At 46.0% G+C, this 26,778-nt stretch overlaps 1 protein-coding gene across 1 annotated transcript in view; it reads right to left on the bottom strand.

Moving 5' to 3' along the window:
- Window positions 1-933: 933 nt before the first annotated feature.
- The window catches only part of SNX5 (sorting nexin 5), a 143,333-nt gene continuing 117,488 nt past the window's right edge, over window positions 934-26,778 (bottom strand). The window contains exons 8-13 of the mRNA XM_063918139.1: window positions 19,921-19,996; window positions 17,467-17,506; window positions 17,277-17,363; window positions 17,026-17,185; window positions 16,515-16,600; window positions 934-1,362 (exon numbers count right to left, since the gene is read on the bottom strand). Coding sequence (XP_063774209.1) covers window positions 1,312-1,362; window positions 16,515-16,600; window positions 17,026-17,185; window positions 17,277-17,363; window positions 17,467-17,506; window positions 19,921-19,996 — 500 coding nt within the window. The 3' untranslated portion in view covers window positions 934-1,311. The remainder of the gene's footprint in view (window positions 1,363-16,514; window positions 16,601-17,025; window positions 17,186-17,276; window positions 17,364-17,466; window positions 17,507-19,920; window positions 19,997-26,778) is intronic.

Raw genomic sequence — 26,778 nt, forward strand, 5'->3', positions numbered from 1 at the left:
CGATCAGAAGATGTCACCTGTGACCACGGGAGCATGCAAATCGGGCATACACACTTAAGGATATGACTGATATGTCGCTCCAACCTGTCCAGAAATGACAAATCGGGCCAATATCGTTCCAGTGTGTACCCACCCTAACATATAATCAGGTTATACTGTATATTATGTAGGTATGTTTAGCCATATGAGTAGGACCTGTCTGTAGGCCCGCCGGATTTATTTTATTATTTAAGCAGGTAAACTGTGGGCTCCTTTATTATGTAGTGAACTATAAAAAAATTGAAAAAAACCTCAAGACTACTTGACAAAGAAGGATGTGCAGTTCTTGCTTGTGAGCACAGGGCAATCTGATAGATGGTAGCGGAACTGAAATTATGCCAGTATAGAGAAAGCACATTACCATGCCAGCCGGCCAAGAAAACAAGATGCCCTTTACTAGGCAAATGGGACTTTTTTTTTTTTACTATGTACACAGAGGGTGATTCAAAGGTTGATGGTACTGCACACATCAGCTATGTCCCAAAGATGCAGCTGCTGTGGGAAAATATGCTAATGCCTGCAGGAGGTGTTTGAGTGAAAAAGACGCCTCCTGCCAGAATCTCAGTTACAAATGCTGCGTCTGCAGACACGGCATCGGATCACCATCGCGATATCGGCAGCAATAGCCGTCTGTGTATGCCTAAGCTTACTCGGACTGGCCACGCAGACACTGGCCTCACCACTCCCAGACAATGGGGCTGATACACTCCCGGTTTCTGGAAACACTGGCAGCACTGCTCCCACCTTGCCCCTAAACGGCCGCAGCTTTTGTGCATGCGCAGTCAGACATACATCGGAGATGTACTTAAACCATCAGGTTTATGTACATCTCTGAACCAGGCCTATAGTGTACAAGGCACAAAGTAGTAAATGAATAAAAGGACAAAATCCAAATGACGGGCTCTCTCTAAATTTGACCATTTTATTACTAGGTAAAGCAGTATTTTCAAAACAAAGGAATATAAATTTAGAACCTAGTGTATAGCTTTATATATATACAATGCAGAAAAACGTATTTCGCTGAAAAAATAGCTCAAGCGAAAAATACTTTGAAAATATCAGCGTAAACTTTTTTATGAAAAGATTAAAGAAAATATGTCATCTCTAGAAGAAGTAATTTTAGATTTTTCCATCTTTACAAACATTGACGAGTGGACTTATACCATGGTAATCTTCTAAGACACAAAGGTAAGATCACATGTAACTACGCAGCTGCTCTGCTCAGGATGGCGGAAGTGCAATTTGCTTCTTGAGGTCATCATCTCACTCAGTTTAGCTGTTCTTAAAGAGATCAATGCAGCTTTGTAATAAGGAGATGTTATTCTGTAACAAAGCAGATCAGTAACCAGAATTACATGTAGAAAGTAAGTTCACACTTAGCTATCCTTATGGATACGAGTAAAAAATATTAATAATATGGGTTTATTCAAACAAAAGTAAATATATTATACCAAAGCGTTTTTTTGTTGGTGGCTAATTAATTCACTAGTTTGAGATATAACCTGAAAAGAGACTGAGGCTAGACATAAAAAAAACTTCAGGGTCACAGATGAATGTAATATTGTTTCCACTCGAGACAGACCATTGACACTTTTGCAACAGAACAGTTTTATATATGGCTATCAACAGTAACCTCTCGTGTGTCCAGGTTTTCCCAAGGACAGCCTCAGTTTTTGCAATTAGAGAGGTTTACTACTTTTGGACAATTCCTTTTTAATTCCACCATCTATGGTGCAGCATCAGTGCCCACTAGCTACGGCAAAACTCAGGGCCGCTATCAGGGGGGTACTGGGGGCACAGCTGTCCCGAGCCCAGTCTCTCTGACAGAGAGGGGGGTGGGCCCAGGCCGCTCATGACGCCCTCCTTAGCCCCCGCCGCTGTTTGTCCCCATCCGCCGCAGCAATCTATTGAAAAAGTCCCTCCCAAAAATGTCCGCCACCACAGAGGAGACAGTTATTCAAGATACTAGAGGAGGCCTCCTCTAATATCTTTAATAACTGTCTACTCTGAGGCGGCAGCCATTTTAGGAGGGATGTTTTCAATAGTTTAAAGCTGGCAGAGGCGAAGAGCAGTCTAGGGGGCGGGGAATCCCCAGACAATGAGCAGGTACTGGGCATAATATGGTGACAAGGGCATTACTGTGTGGGGCAAAATATGATGACAGAGGCATCCAGTGACTGTGGGGGCATAATATGATGTTACGGTCATTACTGTGGGGACTTAATATGGTGCAAGGGGCATAATTTGGTGTTGCTCCATATGTGCAACATTTGTTCTTATAAAAATATTGATTCACAAATATATTGATAAATCAGTATTTCCACCCTGATCAGGACACACTAGGGGCAGAGCTGTGGGTGCAGGGGGCCAGGAGGTCCCCCTGGAATTACAATTTCTGACTGGTCGCATAATTTGTGACTACACCAGGCAAGTGGTTAACATGCCACCGGTCTGAAAACATAGGGGTCATCTCTGAGCCAACCCCATTAGGTGGTTCTAGGACACAAATCGCTCTTAATGTTGTTCACTGCATACAGCAACACAGCATTTCGCCACTTACAGACTTATCTTACACAATTATCCATATCTCTTTATTAGAACTCACTAAAACAGATATAGACGTTATGGTAAGAACTTACCGTTGATAACGTGATTTCTCTTATGTCCACAGGTATCCACAGGATAACATTGGGATATGCCGGAGCGACAGCGGAAATGGCACCAAACGGTCACGAGCTTTCTGGCCTCCCAGGATGCATCGGGGCTTCACCATATAATCCCGCCCACTGACTCAGTCAAATCAGTTCTTTCCACAGCAATTAGGCAGGAGCATCAGGTAGAAACCTATTCAGGCGATAAGAACACACATGCACACCCTTCCATACAAGAGGGAAGAGGTTTAGTGAGTGTAAGGATCCTCAAATCAGGTGCGTCAGGGTGGGACCCCAGTGGATACCTGTGGACATAAGAGAAATCACGTTATCAACGGTAAGTTCTTACCATAACGTCTATTTCTCTGGCTGGGTCCACAGGATAACATTGCTGAAGCACCCTGTTGTGCTGCCCATGAAGGACCTACCTTACGTGTAGAGTGAGCAGAGACATTAGCCGTAGCAGGGAGATCTGCATGAGAATAAGCTTCTGATATTACCATTCGGAGCCATCTTGCCAGCATCTGTTTACTAGCAGGCCATCCTCTTCTATGAAATCCGTACAGGATGAAGAGAGAATCTGTTTTTCTAATGGCACTAGTACGATCTATGTAGATTCTTAATGCTCGGACTACGTCCAGCGACGCTTCTCCCGCAGACAGTCCCGATACCTGAAAAGCTGGGACTACAATCTCTTCATTAAGGTGAAACTTTGAAACCACCTTCGGAAGATAACCAGATCTAGTTCTGAGAACTGCTTTATCTGGAAAAAAAAACTTAGGAAAGGAGACTTACACGACAGTGCTCCTAAATCTGATACTCTTCTAGCTAAGGCCATTGCCAGTAGAAAGAGTACTTTAGCCGTTAACCATTTAAGATCTGCTCTCTTAAGTGGTTCAAACGGAGGTCCCTGAAGGAATTTAAGAACTAGATTCAAATCCCAGGGAGCTGCAGGAGGAACAAATGGATGTTGAATATGTACAACTCCCTGAAAGAAAGTACGCACATCCTGTAAATCAGCAATCTTTCGCTGAAACCATACAGTTAATGCTGATACTTGAACTCTCAAGGAAGCTACTTTCAAACCTTTATCCAATCCTGCTTGAAGGAAATCCAAAATCCTGGATACTTTAAAAGATCTTGGATTCAAACTTTTTTCACTACACCAATGAATATAGGCTTGTCATATTCGATGATAAATACGAGCTGAAGAAGGCTTTCTTGCTCTAAGCATAGTTTGAATTACTTGTTTTGAAAATCCTCTAGCTTCTACGAATGAGGTTTCAACAGTCACGCCGTCAAAGACAGACGATCCAGATGGCTGTGACAACAAGGACCCTGCATTAGTAGATCTGGACGTTAAGGGAGCAGTATTGGTGCTTCCACGGACATCCTTAGAAGATCTGTGTACCAATGCCTTCTTGGCCAAGCTGGAGCTATTAGAATTATGGCTCCCTTTGCTTGCTTCATTTTCCTCACTACTCTGGGTAACAGAGATATTGGAGGGAACAGATATGCCAGATTAAATTTCCATTTTACTAACAGAGCGTCTACAAAGATCGCTCCGGGATCCTTTGTTCTTGATCCGTACCTTGGAACTTTGTTGTTTAGACGAGACGCCATGAGGTCTATCTCTGGTAGACCCCATCTGTTCACTATCGTCTGAAACACTTCCGGGTGTAATGCCCATTTGGTTTCCTGAATGGTGTGTCGACTGAGAAAATCCGCTTCCCAGTTCAGTACACCTGGAACAAACACTGCTGACAATGCTGGAAGATGGAGCTCTGCCCACCTTAGTATGGGAATTACTTCCTCCATCAATCTTTTGCTGTGAGTTCCTCCCTGATGATTGAGGTACGCTACTGCTGTTGCATTGTCTGAGCGAATCTGGACCGGTCTTCCTTGCAGACTGTCCTTTGCCTGAACTAGAGCCATATAAATGGCCCTTATTTCCAACAGATTTATCGGCAGGCGACGTTCCCTTACGGTCCATTTTCCCTGGAACCAAAGGCTTTCGAGTACCGCTCCCCAGCCTTGAAGACTGGCATCTGTTGTCAGGACTTGCCATTCCTTTATCCAAAAGGGTCTCCCCTTGTTTAAATGGTCTGCCTGTAGCCACCACGCTAGAGACCTTTTTACGTTTACTGGAAACTTTATCATCTGCTTTTTTATTGTCTGATGATTTCCGTTCCATTCGGTCAGAATAAGGTGCTGTAGTGGTCTGGAGAGGAATTGCGCATATTCTACCATGTCGAAGGTTGATACCATCAGACCCCACAGTCGCATTGCTGCATGGACTGACATTGTCTGAGTGTGCAACGCTTCCTGAGTCATGACCTGCACCGTGACTATCTTTTTCTCTGGTAAGAAAACTCTCTGTAGACCTGAATCCAATATGGCCCCCAAATGAACCATCCGCTGTGACGGATTCAGAGACGACTTTTCCCAGTTTATGAGCCACCCGTGTCTCTGTAAACAAACTACTGTCTGTTGAAGATGGCTCAAAAGTAACTCCTGCGAATGTGCTAGGATTAACAGGTCATCGAGGTATGGAAATATTCTTATCCCCTGCTCGCGGAGATAAGCTGCCATCACCACCATAATTTTGGTAAACACCCTGGGTGCTGTTGCAAGCCCGAAGGGCAAGGCTTGGAACTGAAAATGTTCCTGGAGGATGGCAAACCTGTGGTAACATTGATGAGACCTTGCTATAGGCACATGTAGGTAAGCATCCTGTATATCCAGAGATACCATGTAATCTCCCGGTTACATAGCCAACATTACGGAGCGTAATGTCTCCATGTGGAACCTTGGAATCCAAATGTATTTGTTTAACATTTTGAAATTGAGAATTGGTCGGAATGACCCATTTGGATTCTGAATCAAAAATAGATTGGAGTAAAAACTCTGTCCCCTTTGTGATGGAGGTACTGGGACAAACTGAAGCAGTTTTTGGACTGCTTCTTGTAGGGCATTGGCCTTTGACTCTATACGAGACGGGCTGGTGCAAAAAAATCTTTGAGGAGGCTGCCTCATGAATGGGAACCCATACCCGGCGAGATACCACCTTCTGCACCCAAGCATCTGTCGTCGACTGTTGCCATATGTGTGCAAAATGAAGGAGTCGCGGCCCCCAACCCTGGAATCCTCCGGGCGGAGGCCCGTCTCTTCAGGCTGATGGTTTCTGTTCAGGCTTGGAAGTTGGCTTTCTAGTAGCCCATTGCTTCCTACCCCTGGTTGATCTATTGAACTGGGGTTGCTTAGACTCCTCTTTAGCATTCGCTTTGCCTTGCCATCGAAATGGCCGAAACTTTGAACCCCTAGTCTTAGGGTTATAACTAGCCGTAAATCTGACCTTTTTGGATTCAGCTTCCGATTCTAGAATATCAGACAATTGTTTCCCAAACAATATATTTCCAATGAAAGGCAATGCTTCCAACTCTTTCTTGGATTCTGCATCTGCTTTCCAAGTGCGTAGCCAAACTGCTCTACGAGCGGCTACTGTCAAGGCTGATGCTTTAGAAGCAATCGTACCCATATAAATTGCTTCCAGCTTCCAAATATTGGGCAGCTTGTCTTAAACGTCCTAAATGATACTCCTGCTCCCTATTAGGAGGGGAGAGGCCATGCTCTAGTTCCTCCATCCATTCTACCATTGCCTTTGCCATCCAGGCTGAAGCCATAGCAGGCCTTACCACTGCTCCTGAGAGAGAAAATATATTTTTCAAGAAGCTATCTACCCTTCTGTCTGTGACATCATTTAAAGAGGTAGACGACAATGGCAAAGCAGATTTATGCACGAGTCGCAGTACATGCGCATCTACTTTAGGAGGAACTTCTCTTTTTGAACAATCCGCAGCTGGAAATGGATAATAAGAATCCCATTTTTTTCGGAATCTTATATTTTTTACTGGGCGTCGCCCAGGATTCTTCCATCATTTCCGTCAGATCCTCTGACGCTGGGAATTCAGTCTTAACTGTTTTTGTTCGTTTAAACACAGGTGTTTTAGATTTCGACACTGTTTTGGCTGTTTCCTCCAAAGAGAGAATAGCCTTCATTGCATCAATAAGTTCAGCTTCATCCTCTGAGCTGAAACTCTGCGATTGATCATCATACGGAGTATTTGAATATACTGTATCATCATCTGTTGTATCATCTTGTGTAGTCTGCAACATAGATGTATCTGTCTTAGTCTTACCTGTACCTTAGTTACTTGTAGAGGCTACTGGAACCAAACCGTAGGAAGGGAGCTGCATGTATGGGTTAATAGTGTAACCTATTCCCTGGGGTGGTGCTGCCGGAGTTAACCTGTCCGCTATTGAAGACAGTCTGTGCGAACATACTCCATGGTGGCTCTGCTGGTTGTTGAACCAATTCCTGTTTTTTACTTTGCTGAAAAGCAAAACAGTTTGCACATAACCCCTCATAAGTGACCAACTGGCCTATACCAATTAACCCTGTTTTACAAGATAAGCATGTTAGGGATGTAGGAGTGCCTGATAAATTCTCCTCGTCACTTTTGCCGCTCAGAGACATGGTAATATTCTGTATATGACTACACAATTTGTGACTGAAAATCACCTATATATAGATATATAGAAGTGAGATCAATCTGACCACAACCGTGCACCTGAATTGAGGTTCAGAACAGGACTGACAACATAAAAAAGTCAGCACACATACTAGCAGTCAGTCACATGTTAAAACATTAAACATTGTCATATGAGAATACAATCACCATCATAATAACTTACAAGTAAGTAGGAAAATTGTATTTCTGTTTTTAACTGTTTTTTTTCAAACATAACATGCAGAAACAACAGTAATATACAGGTCCCATATGCAATATGTACCAAAATTAACAATTCATACTAACAAGTAGAGAGAATTTTAGTACTGTATAACCCTTCTTCCATAGAGCGGGATACAGGGAGACTCGCCACACTTCCATATCCATCAATACGCTCGCAAGACGCTGAGTGGATTCAGACGCTACTGGTGTACACTGCTGTTTGATAACTGATGAAAAGACACGGACGCTCAGTGATTGCCACGTGTATGCAGACGCTAAGGCCTGCGACTCGGTCCGGCAATTTCTAGTGTACACAACACAGAGGACTCGTGGACACTCGCTCAGGTTAGAGGAGAGGAGATTCCGCACAATACGGCGTAAAGGCTTTTTCACGGTAAGGACAATACGTGTTTGGAATTCCCTGCCCGAGGGAGTTGTAATGGCGGAATCTGTCAACACCTTTAAGAATGGGTTAGATAAATTCCTATTGGATAAGGATATCCAGGGGTATGGTGCATAGTCATGCATTATAGTTACTATAAATAGGGATAAAATGCAATGGCTGACAGCAGCATCAGTCAGAAATTTTAGTCAAATCATCATGCATAGGACACCACAAATAGGTTGAACTCGATGGACAATTGTCTTTTTTCAACCTCAGATACTATGTTACTATAACCGCAGCGTCTAAGCTGCGACCGAGTACCCTCATGGTAGCGTCTGAGACGGAAGTGAGGTCATTCAGTTCACGGACGGGAGACACGCGGAAACTGGTCATGAACTTGGGGGAAGGGCGGCCAGGAGGGTCTAATTCCCCCTGTTGACTTAAACTCTAAGGATTGTGGCCTCAACCTAGTCCTGGCGCCTATGATCCCTAAAGCATAGCACTGTCGCACCTAAGAGTGGTCGGCGCATCAACACACTGTTTGTAGTCTCCACCAATACAGTGTAGCTGTGTCCGGAACCCCTAGTAAGAGGAAATCCATAGACTTACCTTCTCCCCATGCTCCGGCCACAGCCTGGTTATGCCTGCTGGACCTGCTAGAATCATCTGACACAGACGCCCGTCGAGACAGCACTATACCGCGAAGGTAAGCGTTGTTGCGACCCGGTGGGGAGTTGTTGGAGCGACTCTTTCTAATATGCGTTTAAGACGCTGTTTAGAAAAGTCACTCAAAAAAAACATAGTAAGACTATAAACATAAAATAAAAGCTTCAGGCTGCTTTATTAACAGCAGCCCAGTTACCATGGTTCGGCTCCTGCCGCACCAAACAAAAAACGGATTTGACTGAGTCAGTGGGCGGGATTATATGGTGAATCCCCAATGCATCCTGGGAGGCCAGAAAGCTTGTGACCGTTTGGTGCCATTTCCACTGTCGCTCCGGCATATCCCAATGTTATCCTGTGGATAACCTGTGGACCCAGCCAGAGAAAAAGACATTCAGTCCTGTGCTATATGGCTTGAGGTTATGAGTGGGAGCATCAGAAATTGTGGGGCCCAGGACTGAAAAAATAGGTAGGGATTCCTCCTCCCACATACACTGCCCCATAGCCATACTTCCCAGTCTGTCAATGACGCCCCCACCTCCACATCCCACTGTTTCTTAGTGACACCACCAAATTCCCCTCTGTCTCCCTGCAATTGCCTGTTTCTCAGTGACCCCTTCCTCCCCCAACATTCCACTCCTGTTGGTGAAATTAATATAAAAGTCCTCCCCAGGTGCAGGTGTCCGCAGCTTTCTTCAACCACAGCCAGCCCCTCAGGAAGATCTAGCCATGGGGTTGCCTAGGGTGGGGCAGAAATCAGGTTATATGAGTGTAGGCCACTCTCCTGGCTCTGAAACGTCTCGTTGTGGGGCTGGCTGGGAGCAAAAAATGAGGGCGGGGTTAAGCTGTGTCTGAGTTGGAAGATGAACTCAGTGCGGCCCAGCCAGGTGGTAGGTGTAGCATCAGCCCCCCACTCTATTCGGGAGTGGAGCTCCTCTCCCAGCAGTCCTCCCCTGATGGCGAACCTGCCTCCATGGTCCTGACTATTCAATTGAAGACATGGCAACATCTATTGTTCTATAAGCGAGATGGTATGGACAGATCTATAATGGGTGCAGGGTGTACAGTGAGGCCCACACCGCACACCCTACACCTATTCAAAACACTTCTCAGTCAGCGCAGCAGATATCTCTGGCAACATAGTGCAAGCGCCATGTATCCGGAGATCCGTGCAGCACATATCACCAGAAAAACACATAGGCATAATACTTCTGGAGAGATATGCATGTGCACTATATAAATCACAAAGAAAATGGTGTCCAAGACATTTTCACGGTGATCGGCACTTGCCAGGACTATACTGCAGGAAAAGACAGTGAAGGGGGTGTGGGAGTGGGGGTGGCACATGGGCCCTGCTCTCTTTTGATCCGCCCCTACAAGGCGGCATCCCATTTGAAGCCGCAATGTAAACAAACAGACCTTCCTGTTCCTCTTGTTACTAAAACTTGTTAATTTGATCTAGAAGGCAGCATCACACATATGCAGCTGTATCCATGTATTCTGCACCACACACAGGGAGCGGCATCAGAGTTCATGCAACTCCATCAATTCACTGGATAGAGATGTGGTGTATTCATTTAATTCTGTCATACGTGGCAGCTTGCAATTTCTGAGCATTTTTAACCCAGAAAGTTTAACTGCCAATCATGTCAAAAGCACAACATGGCTAAAATATTCGTAAATGTACTACTGATATGTTGCCTTGCAGTTCTGCACTTTATCGAACAAACAGAAAAGAAAAACGAGTTTTATGGTAAGAACTTACCCTTGTTAAAACTCTTTCTGCGAGGTACACTGGGCTCCACAAGTCTGGACAATGGGGTGTAAAGTAGGATCTTAATCCGAGGCACCAACAGGCTCAAAGCTTTGACTGTTCCCAGAATGCACAGCGCCGCCTCCTCTATAACCCCGCCTCCCAGCACAGGAGCTCAGTTTAGTTAACCAGCCCAATGCAGTAGCAGGAAAAGAGACAACGGTTAGTAGCCACATACACCACACTCTCACGACAAGAGAAGTGTCAGCGGCTAATGCCATATCAACCCAAAGAAGCTAAGTGCGTCAGGGTGGGCGCCTTGTGGAGCCCAGTGTACCTCGCAGAAAGAGTTTTAACCAAGGTAAGTTCTTACCATAAAACTCGTTTTCTGCTGCGGGGTACACTGGGCTCCACAAGTCTGGACAATGTGGATGTCCTAAAGCAGTTCCTTATGGGAGGGGACGCACTGTAGCGGGCACAAGAACCCGGCGTCCAAAGGAAGCATTCTGGAAAGCGGCAGTATCGAAGGCATAGAACCTTATGAACGTGTTCCCGGAGGACCACGTAGCCGCCTTGCACAATTGGTCAAGGGTCGCACCACGTTGGGCCGCCCAAGAAGAACCAACAGACCGAGTAGAATGGGCCGTAATGTTAACAGGAGCTGACAAACCAGCCTTCACATAAGCATGTGCAATCACCATTCTAATCCACCTGGCCAGGGTCTGCTTGTGAGCAGGCCAGCCACGTTTGTGAAATATAAACAAAACAAAGAGAGAATCAGGCTTTCGAATAGAAGCAGTTCTCTTCACATAGATACGGAGAGCCCATACCACATCCAAAGACCGCTCTTTGGAAGACAAATCAGGAGAGACAAAAGCTGGAACCACAATCTCCTGATTAAGGTGGAACGAAGAAACCACCTTAGGTAAATATCCGGGACGAGTCCTAAGAACCGCCCGGTCACGGTGAAAAATCAGATATGGGGAACTACAAAACAAGGCACCCAAATCCGACACTCTTCTAGCAGAGGCAATAGCCAGCAAGAACACCACCTTAAGGGAAAGCCACTTAAGGTCAGCTTGAACCAAGAGGTTCAAATGGAGGCTCCTGCAACGCCTCCAAAACCACCGACAAGTCCCAAGGAGCCACAGGCGGGACATAGGGAGGTTGGATATGCAACACACCCTGAGTGAAAGTATGAACATCAGGTAAAGTCGCAATTTTTCTCTGAAACCACACCGACAAGGCAGAAATATGAACCTTGAGGTAGGCCAGACGCAGGCCTAAATCTAGGCCCTGCTGTAGAAAAGCCAAAAGTTTGGCTGTACTAAACTTGGAAGCGTCATAATGGTTAGATGCGCACCAAACAAAGTAGGAATGCCAGACCCGATGGTAAATCCGAGCAGAGGCCGGTTTCCGGGCCCGCAACATAGTTTTAATGACCTCTTCAGAAAAACCCTTAGCTCTTAAGACGGAAGCTTCAAGAGCCACGCCGTCAAAGACAGCCGCTCTCGGGGTCCTGGTAGACACAGGGGCCCTGAACGAGGAGGTCTGGGCGTTGTGGAAGTAGAAGTGGACGCTCTGACGATAGGCCTTGCAGGTCTGAGAACCAGTGCCATCTGGGCCACGCCGGAGCTATGAGAAGCAGATTTCCTTTTTCTTGCTTGAACTTCCGAATTACCCTGGGCAGGAGTGACACCGGAGGGAACACGTACGGCAGCCGAAACCTCCACGGCACTGCCAGCGCATCCACGAATGCTGCTTCAGGATCCCTTGTCCTTGCTCCGAAGAACGGAACCTTGTGATTGTGTCGAGACGCCATCAGATCCACATCTGGAAGACCCCACCTTTCCACGAGGAGTTGAAACACTACTGGATGGAGGCCCCACTCGCCGGCATGAACGTCCTGACTGAGAAAGTCCGCTTCCCAATTCAGGACTCCCGGAATGAATATTGCCGGTAGATGGCGTTCTGCCCAACGTAGAATCCGTGAGGCTTTCTTCATTGCCAAATGGCTTCGAGTGCCGCCTTGATGATTTATGTAAGCCACTGTGGTGGCGTTGTCCGACTGTACTTGAACAGGACGGTTCTGAATCAAATGCTGGGCTAGGTTCAACGCATTGAAGACCGCCCGCAATTCCAGAATGTTGATCGAGAGGAGAGATTCCTCCTTGGTCCACCGACCCTGCAAGGAGCGCTGCTCCAGCACCGCACCCCAACCTTTTAGACTGGCATCTGTCGTCAACAGGACCCAGTTGGATATCCAGAAGGGACGGCCTCTGCACAATTGTCGGTCCAGGAGCCACCAGAGCAGCGACAGACGGACCTCCGGAGTCAAAGAGATCATGTGAGACCTTATCCGGTGAGGCAGGCCGTCCCACTAGAATCAGCTTCTGGAGGGGGCGAGAATGGAATTGAGCATACTCCACCATGTCGAATGCTGAGACCATGAGGCCCAGCACCTGCATTGCCGAATGTATCGACACTTGCGGACGAGAAAGGAAGCAACGAATCCTGTCCTGAAGTTTCAGGACTTTCTCCTGAGACAAGAACAACCTCTGGTTGTGAGTGTCCAACAGCGCTCCCAGATGCACCATGCTCTGAGCAGGGACCAGGGAGGATTTCTTCCAGTTGATGAGCCACCCGTGGGCTTGTAGAAACCGGACCGTCATATCCAGATGACGCAGGAGAAGATCTGGGGAATTTGCCAGGATTAACAAGTCGTCCAGATACGGCAGTATCCTGACCCCTTGACGGCGGAGTACCACCGTCATCACCGCCATAACTTTGGTGAAGACTCGCGGAGCCGTTGTTAAACCAAAAGGTAATGCCCGAAACTGGTAATGGAGGTTGCCAATAGCGAACCTTAGGTATTGTTGATGTGACACTGCTATAGGAATATGCAGGTAAGCATCCTGTATGTCCAGGGAGACCATGTAGTCCCCAGGTTCCAAGGCCAGAACTAGAGAGCGAAGGGTTTCCATACGGAACTTGGAAACCTTCACAAATTTGTTCAGTGCCTTGAGGTTGAGACTGGGCCGGGAGGACCCATTCAGTTTCGGGACTAGAAACAGCTGAGAATAGTACCCCCGGCCCCTCTGAGCAAGAGGCACCTGTACTATGACTCCTGTATCCAGGAGGGTCTGTACCACCGAATGCAGAGTGTTTGCCTTTGTCTGGTCCGACCGGACGTCTGTCTGGCAAAATCGATGAGGGGGTCGGTTTTTGACGGCTATGGCGTAACCTCGAGTGACGACTTCCCGTACCCAGGCATCTGAAGTGGTCTTCAACCATTCCTGGGTATACCCTAGAAGCCGGCTCCCCACCCTGGGATCCCCCAGGGGGAGGCCCGCCCCGTCATGCGGCAGGCTTATCGGTCTTGGCTGCTGGCTGACGGGCAGCCCAGGCTCTTTTGGGCTTCGGCTTACCAGGTTTGGAAGTGCGGGCCTGCTTATGGTACGCCTGACCTTTTGCTTTACCTGAAGGACGAAAGGGGCGAAAGGACGTGCCTTTGGCCTTCGACACAGAAGGAGCTGTATTAGGCAGACAGGCAGTTTTGGCAATAGCCAAGTCAGCCACTATCTTATTTAAGTCCTCCCCAAACAGAATATCCCCCTTGAAAGGGAGTACCTCCAGGGTTTTTCTAGAGTCCAGATTCACAGACCAGGATCTCAGCCACAATATCCTGAGAGCCAGGACTGACGTAGTAGAGGCCTTGGCTGCTAGGATACCGGCATCAGAAACCGCCTCTTTAATATAGCGAGAAGCTATGACAATATATGACAAGCATTGTCTAGCATGGTCAGAGGAGATTTCAGCCTCTAACTCCAAGGCCCATGCTTCAATAGCCTCTGCCGCCCATGTAGCTGCAATAGTGGGCCTTTGTGCAGCACCCGTGAGGGTGTAAATCGCTTTTAGACAACCCTTGACACGTTTATCCGTAGGCTCTTTTAGAGACGTGACGGTAGTGACAGGTAGAGCTGAGGAAACTACCATCCTAGCCACATGAGTCTACTGGAGGAGGCGTTTCCCAATTCTTAAACAGCTCTGGGGCAAGGGGATAGCGAGCCAGCATCTTCTTTTGAGGCACAAACTTCGTACCCGGGCTTTGCCAGGGTTCCTGACGTATATCCACTAGGTGGTCAGAGTGAGGTAAAACTTGTTTAATCACCTTCTGACGCTTGAACCTATCTGGTTTCTTAGGAGGAACGGATGGCTCGGGATCATCCGTAATCTGCAGAATTAATTTAATAGCCTCCAAAAGATCAGGAACATCCACATGTGAACTACCCTCCCCATCAGCCGTATCCGAGTCTGAACCTGTGGGGTCAGTGTATGTGCTGTCTTCATCAGATGAGGTGTCAGTGACAGCAGTGGATTGTGAGGAGACGAGCGCTCGCTTAGAGGACCTCTTGGACTTAGGCGAGCATTGGTCAGACTTTTTAATAGTCAAGGACTGGTTCAACTTCTTTAATTGAGCAGATAAATCGTCCGCCCACGGCGGGTTAGCTGCAGGGACCACATACGGTTGTACCGACATTGGGGGTCCCATAGGGGGAGTTAGTTTATGAACTAGCGTATGCAGAAGCGTGGAAAAAGCGGCCCACGGAGGGTCAGTATGTGCCTCCGTTGCCACAGTCCCACTGGGGGGCAAGGAGCCCCCAGAACCAGAGCCCACAGCTGCTATATTCTCCCCATATGTGCCTGTGGCTTCAGCAACACCAGCAGTGTGTTACGCCCCAGAACCCTTACCCTCAGAAGCAGACATGATATAACTTGCAGTATGAGGTAACACAGTACAATTATTAGCAGCACTATATCCCTAAACCCAAACACCTGTGCAGTGTAGTCAGCACCAGCAGAGATAAAGGAGAGATATGGTGACTAAATCACAGAGAAAAATACGTAATACAGTATATCTTTGTGAAAATCCTATATTAAATAACACCTGACGCACCAAGCCCCCTGAGGTTATAGAATATAGGGATAGCAAGTTGAGTGAAAGACACAAGATGGACACCACTCAGCTATCAATGCACACACAAATAGTCACAGTTTGTACAATGCAGAGGTTATTACAGACAATAATACTGTACTGGACTAGCTTACAAAGCTATATAGTCAATAGATATAACACTACACAGTAAGAAACTGGATGTATATCACAGGGTAATTGTACTATAAACCCCTGACTAAATGCACTCTTTCTTAACTAACACTGACTAAAAAGGCAGGTAGAATACTTAAGTGTCATGTAAAGTCACAGCACTGACAACCAGGCGGCTTTACATAGGAGGATTTGCCCAAGCAGTCCCAGGAACAGTGAGCTGAGGAGTAATGGCGCCACAGACACTGACAGGGAGTGAGGAAAGACAGAGATGCAGCTCCAGGGCAGGAACACTTGCTGGAAATGGTGCCCTGGGGCTGGGGGAGGGGCTTCAGGTTTAAGCCTTATCTCCCTTGCTGGCAAAACCAGCGGGTACTGTGGGCAATATTAAAATCGGTTTTAAGAGAAAACCTGACCTGCGCCCATGCCCTGGTGATCTAGTGGGATCGCCTGTATCCACTGCAAGCGCACGGCCCACCTCCCACTGACCGCGCCGGATCGCGATAAAGACCGTGTCCCGTGAGCGGGACCCACTTACCACCTCCCGAAGTGCGGCCACGCAATCCTGGAGAGCCCCAGCCATGTGTCCCTAATGTGAAGTAAACCGGAGCCTCCGCTGTAGGTACCCGGCAACCAGGGCTCGGGAGTGTATAGCGCCACTGGGGAGAGCTGGAGCTGCAGCAGAGAATGTCAGAAGACATTTACCCCTGCTGCTGCCCTTGAAGTCTTCACTTTTTACCTCATAAAAGGCTTTTCTTAGGGCTGCCTGGAGAAGCCCCTCTGTTAAGTGCCTGCTTACTGCAGCACCAACTGAAAAACTGAGCTCCTGTGCTGGGAGGCGGGGTTATAGAGGAGGTGGCGCTGTGCATTCTGGAAACAGTCAAAGCTTTGAGCCTGTTGGTGCCTCGGATTAAGATCCTACTCTACACCCCATTGTCCAGACTTGTGGAGCCCAGTGTACCCCGCAGCAGAAATGCATTTGCCTTCTTTTTTTTATTTTTACAAATCAATATATAGTAAAGTCTTGGGCAGCTGACTTAACCTGTTACTCAGCATTACAATTTGGAATCACATGGAGTAGAAAGCTAACGGTCACTGAAGCCGCAGCAGTAGTTACACGTACCTTGGCATGCTTGATTTCTAGTTCTGTCATCTCCACAAGGTTTTTCCGAAAGGCGGATACTCTCCTTCGTTTGAAGCTAATCAGCTCTGCAAAACACACACTATTCAGATGAGGCTTTAATGAAATTTACAAACAGCATAATTCACCTTATGTGTAAATTGTAATAATAATGGAAGAACACACAAAGGAGGTATACAGCTGAAGACCAGAGAACTGTATAAGGAAACTTATGTTCTCTACATAATATACCATACATAGGCAGGCTCTCTCTTATGTAAACATGTAGAGTAGATAGGTGTTTTTTTCCCACTGCTACTGTATCCCTCTATGTATTCGAAATCAAGGAGATGTTTGCCATAGGTGAGGTTGTGGACACACAAATTCACATTGCTTCGTTCTATGGGTATGAGCCACATTAATAATCTGTTACTCCAAACCAATTTCTATCCACTTATGGTGGCCGTAATGCCTTATTTTGGTCTGTTTTGTTCCTTTTTATTAGTTTGCCAACCTTGTTTCCCAGACTCTGAGAGCTTCTCAAACTTCTGGCAGCACTCTTGCTGATGCAACTCCGCCTGTTTCACGTCTTTGCTTTTCAACCTAGCTTTATCAAGAGCTTTGTTAGAATTCTCATATTCACCCAGTCTCTTTGTCCTTCTGTGCAACAGGTCCTGTAACAGGGCGAAGGGAAAAATAAACAAATACATGAAGTTTACTTAAACATTTTTTTCCCACTTTTGGAACACAGGTAAAACAATTTACCTTGGCTGCCTCAATATTGAGCACGTAGTATCTTAACAGTTCAGACAGTTTTAAGTCTTCATCTGATGCAACTCTGGCCTCTACTTTCTGAAGATTATGCCAAAAACATAAGACACAGATAAATACATTTAAAAAAAGCAAACTAATGAAAGAAATAAAATATAAAAATATAAAAAAATACAAGACTTACCCGGAGTTTTTCAAATAACTCTGCCAGCTTTAGTAAGTATCTGCAAAGAAGAATAAATACAAAACAAAGCAAAGCACACTTGTCAGTTTTTCTTTTAAAATAGATTAAAAGCATTTATGTAAAGTTAAACAAAAATGGCTGCTTTGGAATAGATTTAAGGAGTGCGTTATTAGATATCACAGAATCATTTCATAATAATAAACGTGTGTGTGTGAAGCTGCTTTCCTTTCATTTCACAAATTCTCTCAACACTTTGGGGAGATTCAATGAAGTGCGAGGTTCCGGTGCGATGTGCGACTGCACCCATTGCGGGTAATTACAGGAGGAAAACCTTAACCTTTTTTCATACCTTTGCCCGTCCCAAAAAGACCTCACAACTAATTAAGGGATCTATTCATGAAGTAGTGAAAAGTGTGGAGAATGAACCAGTGGAGAAGTTGCCCATGGCAACCAATTAGCTGCTCTGTATAATTTTATAGTATAAAAATTATAAATGTTACTTCAATGCTGATTTGTTGCCATGGGCAACTTCCACACTTTTCACTAATTCATGAATAGAACCCTATATCTAGCTCGTTGTCTGGTAATTTCTTCTGAAACGGCTACAGTCAAAAACTTGGAAAAAACAGATATTAAAGCATCCAACAAAGATTATGGTTTTTGTTTTTATGGCTTTGGTATTTATACATATTTAAATATACTTAACACATTTACAGGAACTGTGCGGATATGGACAAATGTACTATTTGCTCTGCCCTGGACTTTGTATTTTCGTGATGCTGATCAAACAGTACTGACTGGGTAATACACAAGTCTGTCTACGATAAATTGGTGAGGTCTCCAATACACACACGCTAAGAAATCATCATGGTAAATAGGATAGATAGAATTATTAAATTATTATACATATACCAAATATACATATTCCACAGTGATGCCAATCACTATGAATACCAAGGTGGTAATCATATTGGCTTCGTTGTTCAATGCGATCACACTGACCTCAAAGGGTTCCGCGTGTGGACAATTTCCGACTAGGCTAAAACAAGCACCAGTGTTACAAGTAAAATATATGTGCGCCCAACTTGGGTAATGTGTGGCCAGCTTACTGTACTGACAAAAGGAAGAATCACTTTGGTGAATGATTTAAAAAAGCAAGGAGACAGTGGCAGTAAGGATTTACTGTAAATGTTTGTTAAAGGATGACATATAAATGGAGTTGAGACTGATTGGGTAACACAGCAAGAACGTTACATGACATTTCAGGAGGGGGATGAGGTGATCTGTAATGTTCAGCCAATAATCTGACTATGTAAAGCAATAAATGCTGATGTTACACAAGTCAGGTGATGTATGGGGACCTGCGTCTCCAGTGTCCATGCAGATTCCAGGCACAAACGTGTTATGGGGCAGATGACCCTCGGGTCAAAAAGAGCAGTCCAGAGATCAGACAGATAAACGCGGGAAATCATCCCATACAGAGGGTGTCTGCGCCATGCATGCAGTGACAAGTGTCCTTTACTGACATATAAAACACAAGCGTTTTTGGAGAATTAAAGAATACACAAATTATTAAGGAACTATAATAATCAGGCACCGATATAGTGATGTAGACCAAAAACTTTAGGTCTGTGATTAATGATTTTGTTCGGCAGACTTGTAGTTAGAAAAAAAATAGATATTGTGAAAAGAAAATACTATTATTACCGTAATAATAATTATCATAACAGTAGTAGTAATAGGTCTAAATAAATTACATATATACAAACACAGAAATGCATATTTATAACGTGTTCATTGCAAATACTTAAATGTTGACAAGACCTCTATATATCTAGCTGCTGTTTTTGGCACATATTCATCATTCATTTTCCCACTTAGGTATTAGTCTACAAAACCTATGGTTACCACCTGAAAAATAAGGATAACTTTCATCTAAACTAAACTACAATCCCTCCTTTACCACGAACACTTTCACCATTACAGTTTCACCGAAATGCTGCTTCATCATGTTTGAAAATCCTTTTTTAAAGGTTCTTACAAATGTGTAGAAAACAGTATCTGTCATAATGATACAAGGGCCTATGGAACACTTGTGGCACTATATAAATAAAGGATGATAATAATAATAATAATAATAATAATACATTGGAAAACATGCTCTACTACATAACTTCAAACATTTTAAACACAACCACACAAGGGACAGAGAAGTGTAATTAAAAAAAAAAAAACAACAAACATAAGCAATGTCGCCCTCCGGTGGTGTATCTCAGATGACAGACATGCCTTTCAGGGCTCAGTCTAATCTATAGCACATGCACACACAGTGTGGTATTGTGAGAATGTGCGGGCCTCTGCTGAATGGAATGTGTTTACTCAACAACAGGGAAGTCATAAAATGGACTTCCTACTCCAAATTCTTTTCTGCCTACTACTGACAGTCACACTTACTTTCTAACTGGAGTGTTCTCCTCATCAGCTAGTGAGGTCAATGCAGCCGAAATATGGATGTAGTCATCAGCAACATCTATAAAAGAGCATTAACTGTAATATATGTAGTAATACAAAGGCTTTCAAGTTCAGGAGGACTGGTATATATGAACATTGAAGTTAGGATTTTTTTTTTTTTTTTATGTACTGTTAATGTAGATGCACAAAATGTAATGTGCAAGTACTCTCTTCACATAGATGTTGGTACACTATGGGGTGGGTATACACTAGAATGACATTGGGACGATTTGCCATACTGCAACGACAAATAGTCTACATCGTCTAGAGTGTACACACAGTTGCGTGCTCCTTCAGGTCACATCCAACATCATCTAGTTGGCCGGGTAGCAAGGTCAATCAGACAATACTGTATGCCCAGATGTTCAGTGTACTGAAGGACGGAACGAGGTATCGTTCTGTTGTTCATTACATTGTGTAGTGTGTACGGCCAGTCTCGCATGGCCTGGGCCAAATTCCATTGGGACGACTGCCTGTGTTGTTTTTTTGCAACAGTGAGATCCACTGATACTAGCTGGGTGGTCGGCTCATGCAGCATCATTTATCTATCATCTTCGCAGACACACATGGCGCGCCCGCTGTTCCTAACAAAAACTCCTACAATATGCAACTCTTCTGTTTCATTGGCCCTCATTCCGAGTTGTTCGCTCGCTAGCTGCTTTTAGCAGAATTGCACACGCTAGGCCGCCGCCCTCTGGGAGTGTATCTTAGCTTAGCAAAATATCGAACGAAAGATTAGCAGAACTGCTACTTAATAATTTGCTGTAGTTTCTGAGTAGCTCCAGACCTACTCCTAGACTGCGATCATATCAGTCCGTTTAGTTCCTGGTTTGACGTCACAAACACGCCCTGTTTCGGCCAGCCACTCACCCGTTTCTCCAGCCACTCCTGCATTTTTACCTGGCACGCCTGCGTTTTTTAGCACACTCCCTGAAAACGGGCAGTTTCCGCCCAGAAACACCCACTTCCTGTCAATCACACTATGATCACTCGAGCGATGAAAAAACGTCGCTCGACCTTGTGTAAATCTACAATGTTTTGTGTAAAAGTACTTAGCGCATGCTACCATGCGCATGTTTGCCGTTTTTTTACTTAATCGCTGCACTGCGAAAATCGGCAGTGAGCGAACAACTCGGAATGACCACCATTGTTCTTGTATTTGCTAATCATATGTTCATGTTGTACAGCCACAGTGTAAAACATGATAATAACCAGACATAGGATTTTTATTTTCACAAAAAATAGGATTTTGGTACTTACCAGGTAAATCTTTTTCTTTGAATCCATAGGGGGCACTGGAGTACTCTTGGGGATATGGACGCCTTTAGCAAGAACAGGGCACTGAATATTTAAATTTAGAACTCTCCATATCCCAGAGTACCTCAGTGTTTTTTACGGAGCCGAACATGAGCTATAGAGAGGTTGACAATGGAGAATTACATATAACATAACGGACAACAATAAAGTTGACACATCACGTTACGACAACTAAACAGTTGACACCATAACCGATAGAACTTGAAAATTTGAACCAGTCGGTGAGAGTGTGTTACCATAAGATCCCCTGAACTTACCACAAACCAGGTAAACTGCTCTGGGTGGGCGTCCAGTGCCCCCTATGGATTCAAAGAAAAGGATTTACCTGGTAAGTACCAAAATCCTATTTTCTTTTTCATCCACTAGGGGTCACTGGAGTACTCTTGGGACGTACCAAAGCTTCCCTCGTGGGCGGGAGAGCTGTTTGGCACCTGTAACACTAGGCGGCCAAAGCTAGACGCTGATGCCGCAAACGTATCAAACTTGTAAAATCGCACAAACGTGTGCACTGATGACCATGTAGCCGCACGGCAAAGCTGCGTCGTAGAAGCCCCACGACCAGCTGCCCATGAAGTTCCCACAGAACGTGTGGAATGAGCTGTTAATGATGTAGGCGGCTGTAACCTAGCATGAAGGTAAGCCTGACGTATGGTCAGTTTTATCCATCTGGATAAGGTCTGCTTAGAAGCTGGCCAACCCATCTTGGCAGCATCATAGAGAACAAACAACGTATCCGTCTTACGAACTGTAGACGTTCGGGATACATAAACGCGTAATGCGCATACCACATCCAAAGTTCCAGAATTTCCTGTTAACACAGGAACTACTATTGGTTGATTGATGCGAAAAGATGACACTACCTTTGGTAAGAAAGCGGGATTCGTCCGAAGAACCGCTCTGTCATCATGAAACACCAAATACGGTGGCTTGCATGACAAGGCACCCAAAACTGAAACACGCCTTGCTGAAGCTAAGGCTAGAAGAAAAATTGTTTTCCAAGTGAGAAACTTAATATCCACTTGTTGTAAGGGTTCAAAATATGAAGACTGTAAAAAAATCTAAAACCAGATTCAAGTCCCATGGCGCTGTAGGTGGAATGAAAAGGAGGTTGTACTCTGAGGACACCTTGCAGAAAAGTGTGCACAGACGGCAATAGAGCCAAACGTCTCTGAAAGTAAATTGACAAGGCAGAGACCTGTACCTTTAGTGTAGATAAACGCAGTCCTCCATCCAACCCTGTCTGTAGAAATAACAAAAGACGGGATAACTTGAAAGATGATGTCGGAAACTTCCGAGCTTCACACCAACCTATATAGGCACGCCAAATTCTGTAATAATGAGCTGCCGTAACTGGCTTCCTAGCACGTAACATGGTTGGTATAACCGATTCTGGAATGCCCTCTCTTCTTAAGAGGGCGGTCTCAACGGCCACCCCGTCAAACGCAGCCGCGCTAAATGGGGGTAAAGGAACGGACCCTGTTGTAACAGTTCCGGACGTAGCGGGAGCGGCCAAGGATAGTCTGCGAGTAGCCCGCAGAGATCCGAGAACCAAGCTCTCCGAGGCCAATGAGGCGCCACTAGTATGACTGTGGCGGACTCTCATTTGATCCGTTTTAGCAACAGAGGAAGCAGCGGAAACGGTGGAAACAGATACACGAGGCAGTACGGCCACGCGATTGTGAGAGCATCCACCGCCACTGCCTTTGGATCTCGCGTTCTGGACACATACTGGGGCGTTTGAGGATTGTGGCGAGATGCCATCAGGTCCACCTGAGGGTAACCCCACCTCTGGACCAACATGTGAAACACTTCTGGATTTAATGACCATTCTCCTGGATGAAAATCCCGACGGCTTAGATAATCCGCCTCCCAGTTGTCCACTCCCGGAATGAACACTGCCGACAATATCACTTGGTGATGCTCGGCCCAATTGAGGATTCGAGCTACTTCCCGCATTGCCATGCGGCTTCTCGTTCCTCCTTCTTTGTTGATGTACGCGACCGCTGTTGCGTTGTCTGACTGCACCTGGACAGTCTGAGACCGAAGCATGTGCACTGCTTGTCGTAGCGCATTGTAATTTGCCCGGAGTTCCAGGACATTTATAGACAGCAATCTTTCGTGATCCGCCCAGAGACCCTGGAGCTGACAATTTTGAACTACAGCTCCCCAACCTCTGAGACTCGCGTCCGTCGTTAGAATTATCCAATTCCAGGCGCCGAACCGTTTCCCTGCGGTTAGATTGTGTACTTTGAGCCACCAGAGTAGAGATACCCTGGCCCGTGGCGACAACCTCACCCTGTGGTGAATCTGCAGATGCGAGCCTGACCACTGTGCGAGCACATCCAGTTGAAAAGGACGTGAGTGAAATCTTCCGAACTGAAGCGCTTCGAAAGCCGCCACCATTGTGCCTAAGAGGCGAATGCACAATTGTACCAAGACTGTGCGTGGCTTGAGCACTAATTGTACCAGATGACGAATAATCTGTACTTTCTGTTCTGGTAGGTAAATTCTTTGATTTACCGTATCGAGAATCATACCTAGGAATTGAAGTCGTTGAGACGGAATTAGATGTGATTTCTTGAAGTTGACAATCCAACCGTGCTGAACTAGTACATTGTACGTTAGCAACGCATGTTGGAGGAGCATCTATTGAGACGGAGCTTTGATCACTCCCAGGGATCTGAGTTGAGCTATCATCACAGACATCACTTTGGTGAATACCCGAGGCGCTGACGAGAGGCCAAATGGTAGAGCCTGAAACTGGTAATGGTACTGCCGTATCGCAAAACGCAAGAACCTCTGATGAGGTGGCCAAATCGGAATGTGTAAGTACGCATCTTTGAGATCTAGCGCAATCATGAATTCCTGTGGCTCTAAACCTGCAATTACTGACCGCAGAGATTCCATCTTGAATCTGTAGTAAGTGACTTACTGATTGAGACCCTTTAAGTTCAATATTGGCCTGACGGAGCCATCCGGCTTTGGTACCACAAACAGACTGGAATAATAACCCTGACCTTGTTGGTGTACAGGGACCGGAATCAAAACTGCTGAATCCAGCAGGGACTGAATGGCAATTTGCAGAACCGCCCTCTTGTCGTCCGACAGAGGCAGTCCTGTCTTGAAAAACCGCAGTGGCGGGAGACAGTCGAACTCTATTTTGTAACCTTTTAACACTAAATTGCGGATCCACCCATCTGTGGATGTCTGGAACCACGCAAAATGGAACGTCTGAAGGCGTGCTCCCACAATTGGAGATCCGAGATGGGCTGGGAGCCAGTCATGCCACCGGCTTGTCGGTGACCTTAGCGTCCTGACGACTGGTGTTGGTTTGTTGGAAACCACGTCCTCGACCGCGTATACCAGCCGTGGCTGTTCCTCTACCACGGCCTCGAAAGGGCTGAGGTCTAAAGGATTTGAACGCCGGGCCAGAGTATTTCCGTCTAGGTACTGTTGGAGGCAATGGTAGGAAAACAGACTTTCCTCCCGTGGCCTCAGAAATCAATTTGTCCAATTCAGTACCAAACAACTTCTCGCCACCGTAAGGTAACGCTTCTATACCTTTTTTGACCTCTGCCTCCGCTTGCCAAGAACGCAGCCAGAGTGCTCGTCGTGCTGAAACTAGAGACAATGAAATGCGAGAAGTGAGCTGAAAGACGTCAGTAGAAGCTGTACATAGATACTCAGCAGCTTCACAGATTTGATCAGCGAGAAGTATAAGGTGATCGTCATTGTAGGGCAGACTTGAGTTCTGTTATCCATACCATTAGCGCCTTAGTTACCCAAATGCCAACCAACCCAGGTCTAAGCAACACTCCTGCTGCAATATACATGGAATTTAGCATAGCTTCTATTTTACGGTCTGAAGGGTCTTTAAGCGTAGTAGCAGTTGGTACTGGTATGGTTCATTTCTTTGTTAGTTTTGACACAGACGAATCCACCATTGGCGGATTCTCCCATGTACATGTCACAGACTCTGGAAACGGGTAACTAGACTTAAATCTGCGAGGTATAGAAAACCGTTTATCCGGATTCTTTCGTGTTTCTACTAACATCTTATTAAGAGATTCCGAAACAGGAAAACACATTGGAGATCTCTGTCGTTTAGTAAAGACGACTTCAACATTTGTCAGAGGCTCCTCAGTTTCCGTAAACTTCAGAGACTGACGCACCGCTCTGATGAGATTATCAATGCCTGGGCTGTCAAAATCTTCACTATCTGACTGCTGGGTCCACTTCGCCCTCCTCCCCCTCATCTTGTGCAGTGAGGTCTGGCATAGAATCGTCAGAATGCTACATAGCAGAAACTGGTAAATCATAAGACAAATGAAATTTATCCCTTCTACCCAAAATGGACTTGGACTTTTGGCAAGGCTGAGACCCCTCCGGTAGTTCTAGCGGTCTCACCCTAGACTCAGATCTTGCCGCTTCCCGCTCTTGTCGAGCGGCGGCCAATTCTAATTGCAATCCAGCCATGACATCTGTTAGCATAGCCCATGGAGGGTCCGGTACTGAAACCGGCTTTGAAACCGGAGCAGAAATTGTATTCGTAGCTGAATCCACAAAACATACTGTACATGTGGTAGATCCATCCGGTAACACACTCTTACAGACATAGCAGTGAAACTGCTTTTTAGTTTTTGCTGGTGCCTTACTCATTATGCAGACAGACAATACAATATACAAAGACAGACAACTTGCACGACTCAGTAAATTCCCACTAACACCCCTGCGCCATCCGGTGGAGTAGAGATGTAGGACAGGAATGTTCTGGAATCAGAAACAGAAAGAACAGGAAGCATGGTTAAAAATGGCCCCTATGCCATGCTTACAGTTAGAAACATAGTCTAGGTTATTTACACTGTTACTAACTCCCTGTTTAAAAAGCTGAACAGCCTATGACTTAATAACCCATGCAGCCTTGCTATATGGTGCTGCTGCTATGGGCATTTACTCCCCCTCACCCCCCCTGCAGCTGCGCTGCTTGTGAGGTAGCTTCTCCCCCCTACTGCTCCCCTCGTATACCTCCAGCGGACGGGAGTAGGTGCAGGGAGCCGGGGAGCGCTATGCAGAGCGCCGGGGAGCTGCGGTCCGGAAGAGCGGCCGGCGTCTCTGAGTGACATGCGGCCGCTCCGAGCGGTGTCCCCGTAGACAGCGGCGGTGTAGAGCGGCTGGCTCGGCCGGCCTCGTACAGCCGTGGCCGGGTAATCAGCGGCAGGAGCGGGCGCCTGTAAACAACAACGGGAGCGGGCGCCTGTAATCAGCGGCGGGCCGGCGGTAAAGGAGCACTTTCCCAACACAGCGGGGCAGCAGCCCTGACCCCCCAGCATACCTTGCTCGTTGTGCCGTATGTAGTGAGGGGCTATGACGGAGCTTCTTCTGTAAGCTCCGTCCAGCCTTTCCAGCAGGTGTGATCTGCGTGTGGCTGTGAGGGTGCTCTTTGTGAGGACCGACACGCCATGCGCTGCCTCCGTGCAGCGGCAC

The sequence above is a fragment of the Pseudophryne corroboree genome, chromosome 4 (assembly GCF_028390025.1).
Source record: "Pseudophryne corroboree isolate aPseCor3 chromosome 4, aPseCor3.hap2, whole genome shotgun sequence".
In the NCBI taxonomy this organism is placed as follows: Eukaryota; Metazoa; Chordata; class Amphibia; order Anura; family Myobatrachidae; genus Pseudophryne; species Pseudophryne corroboree.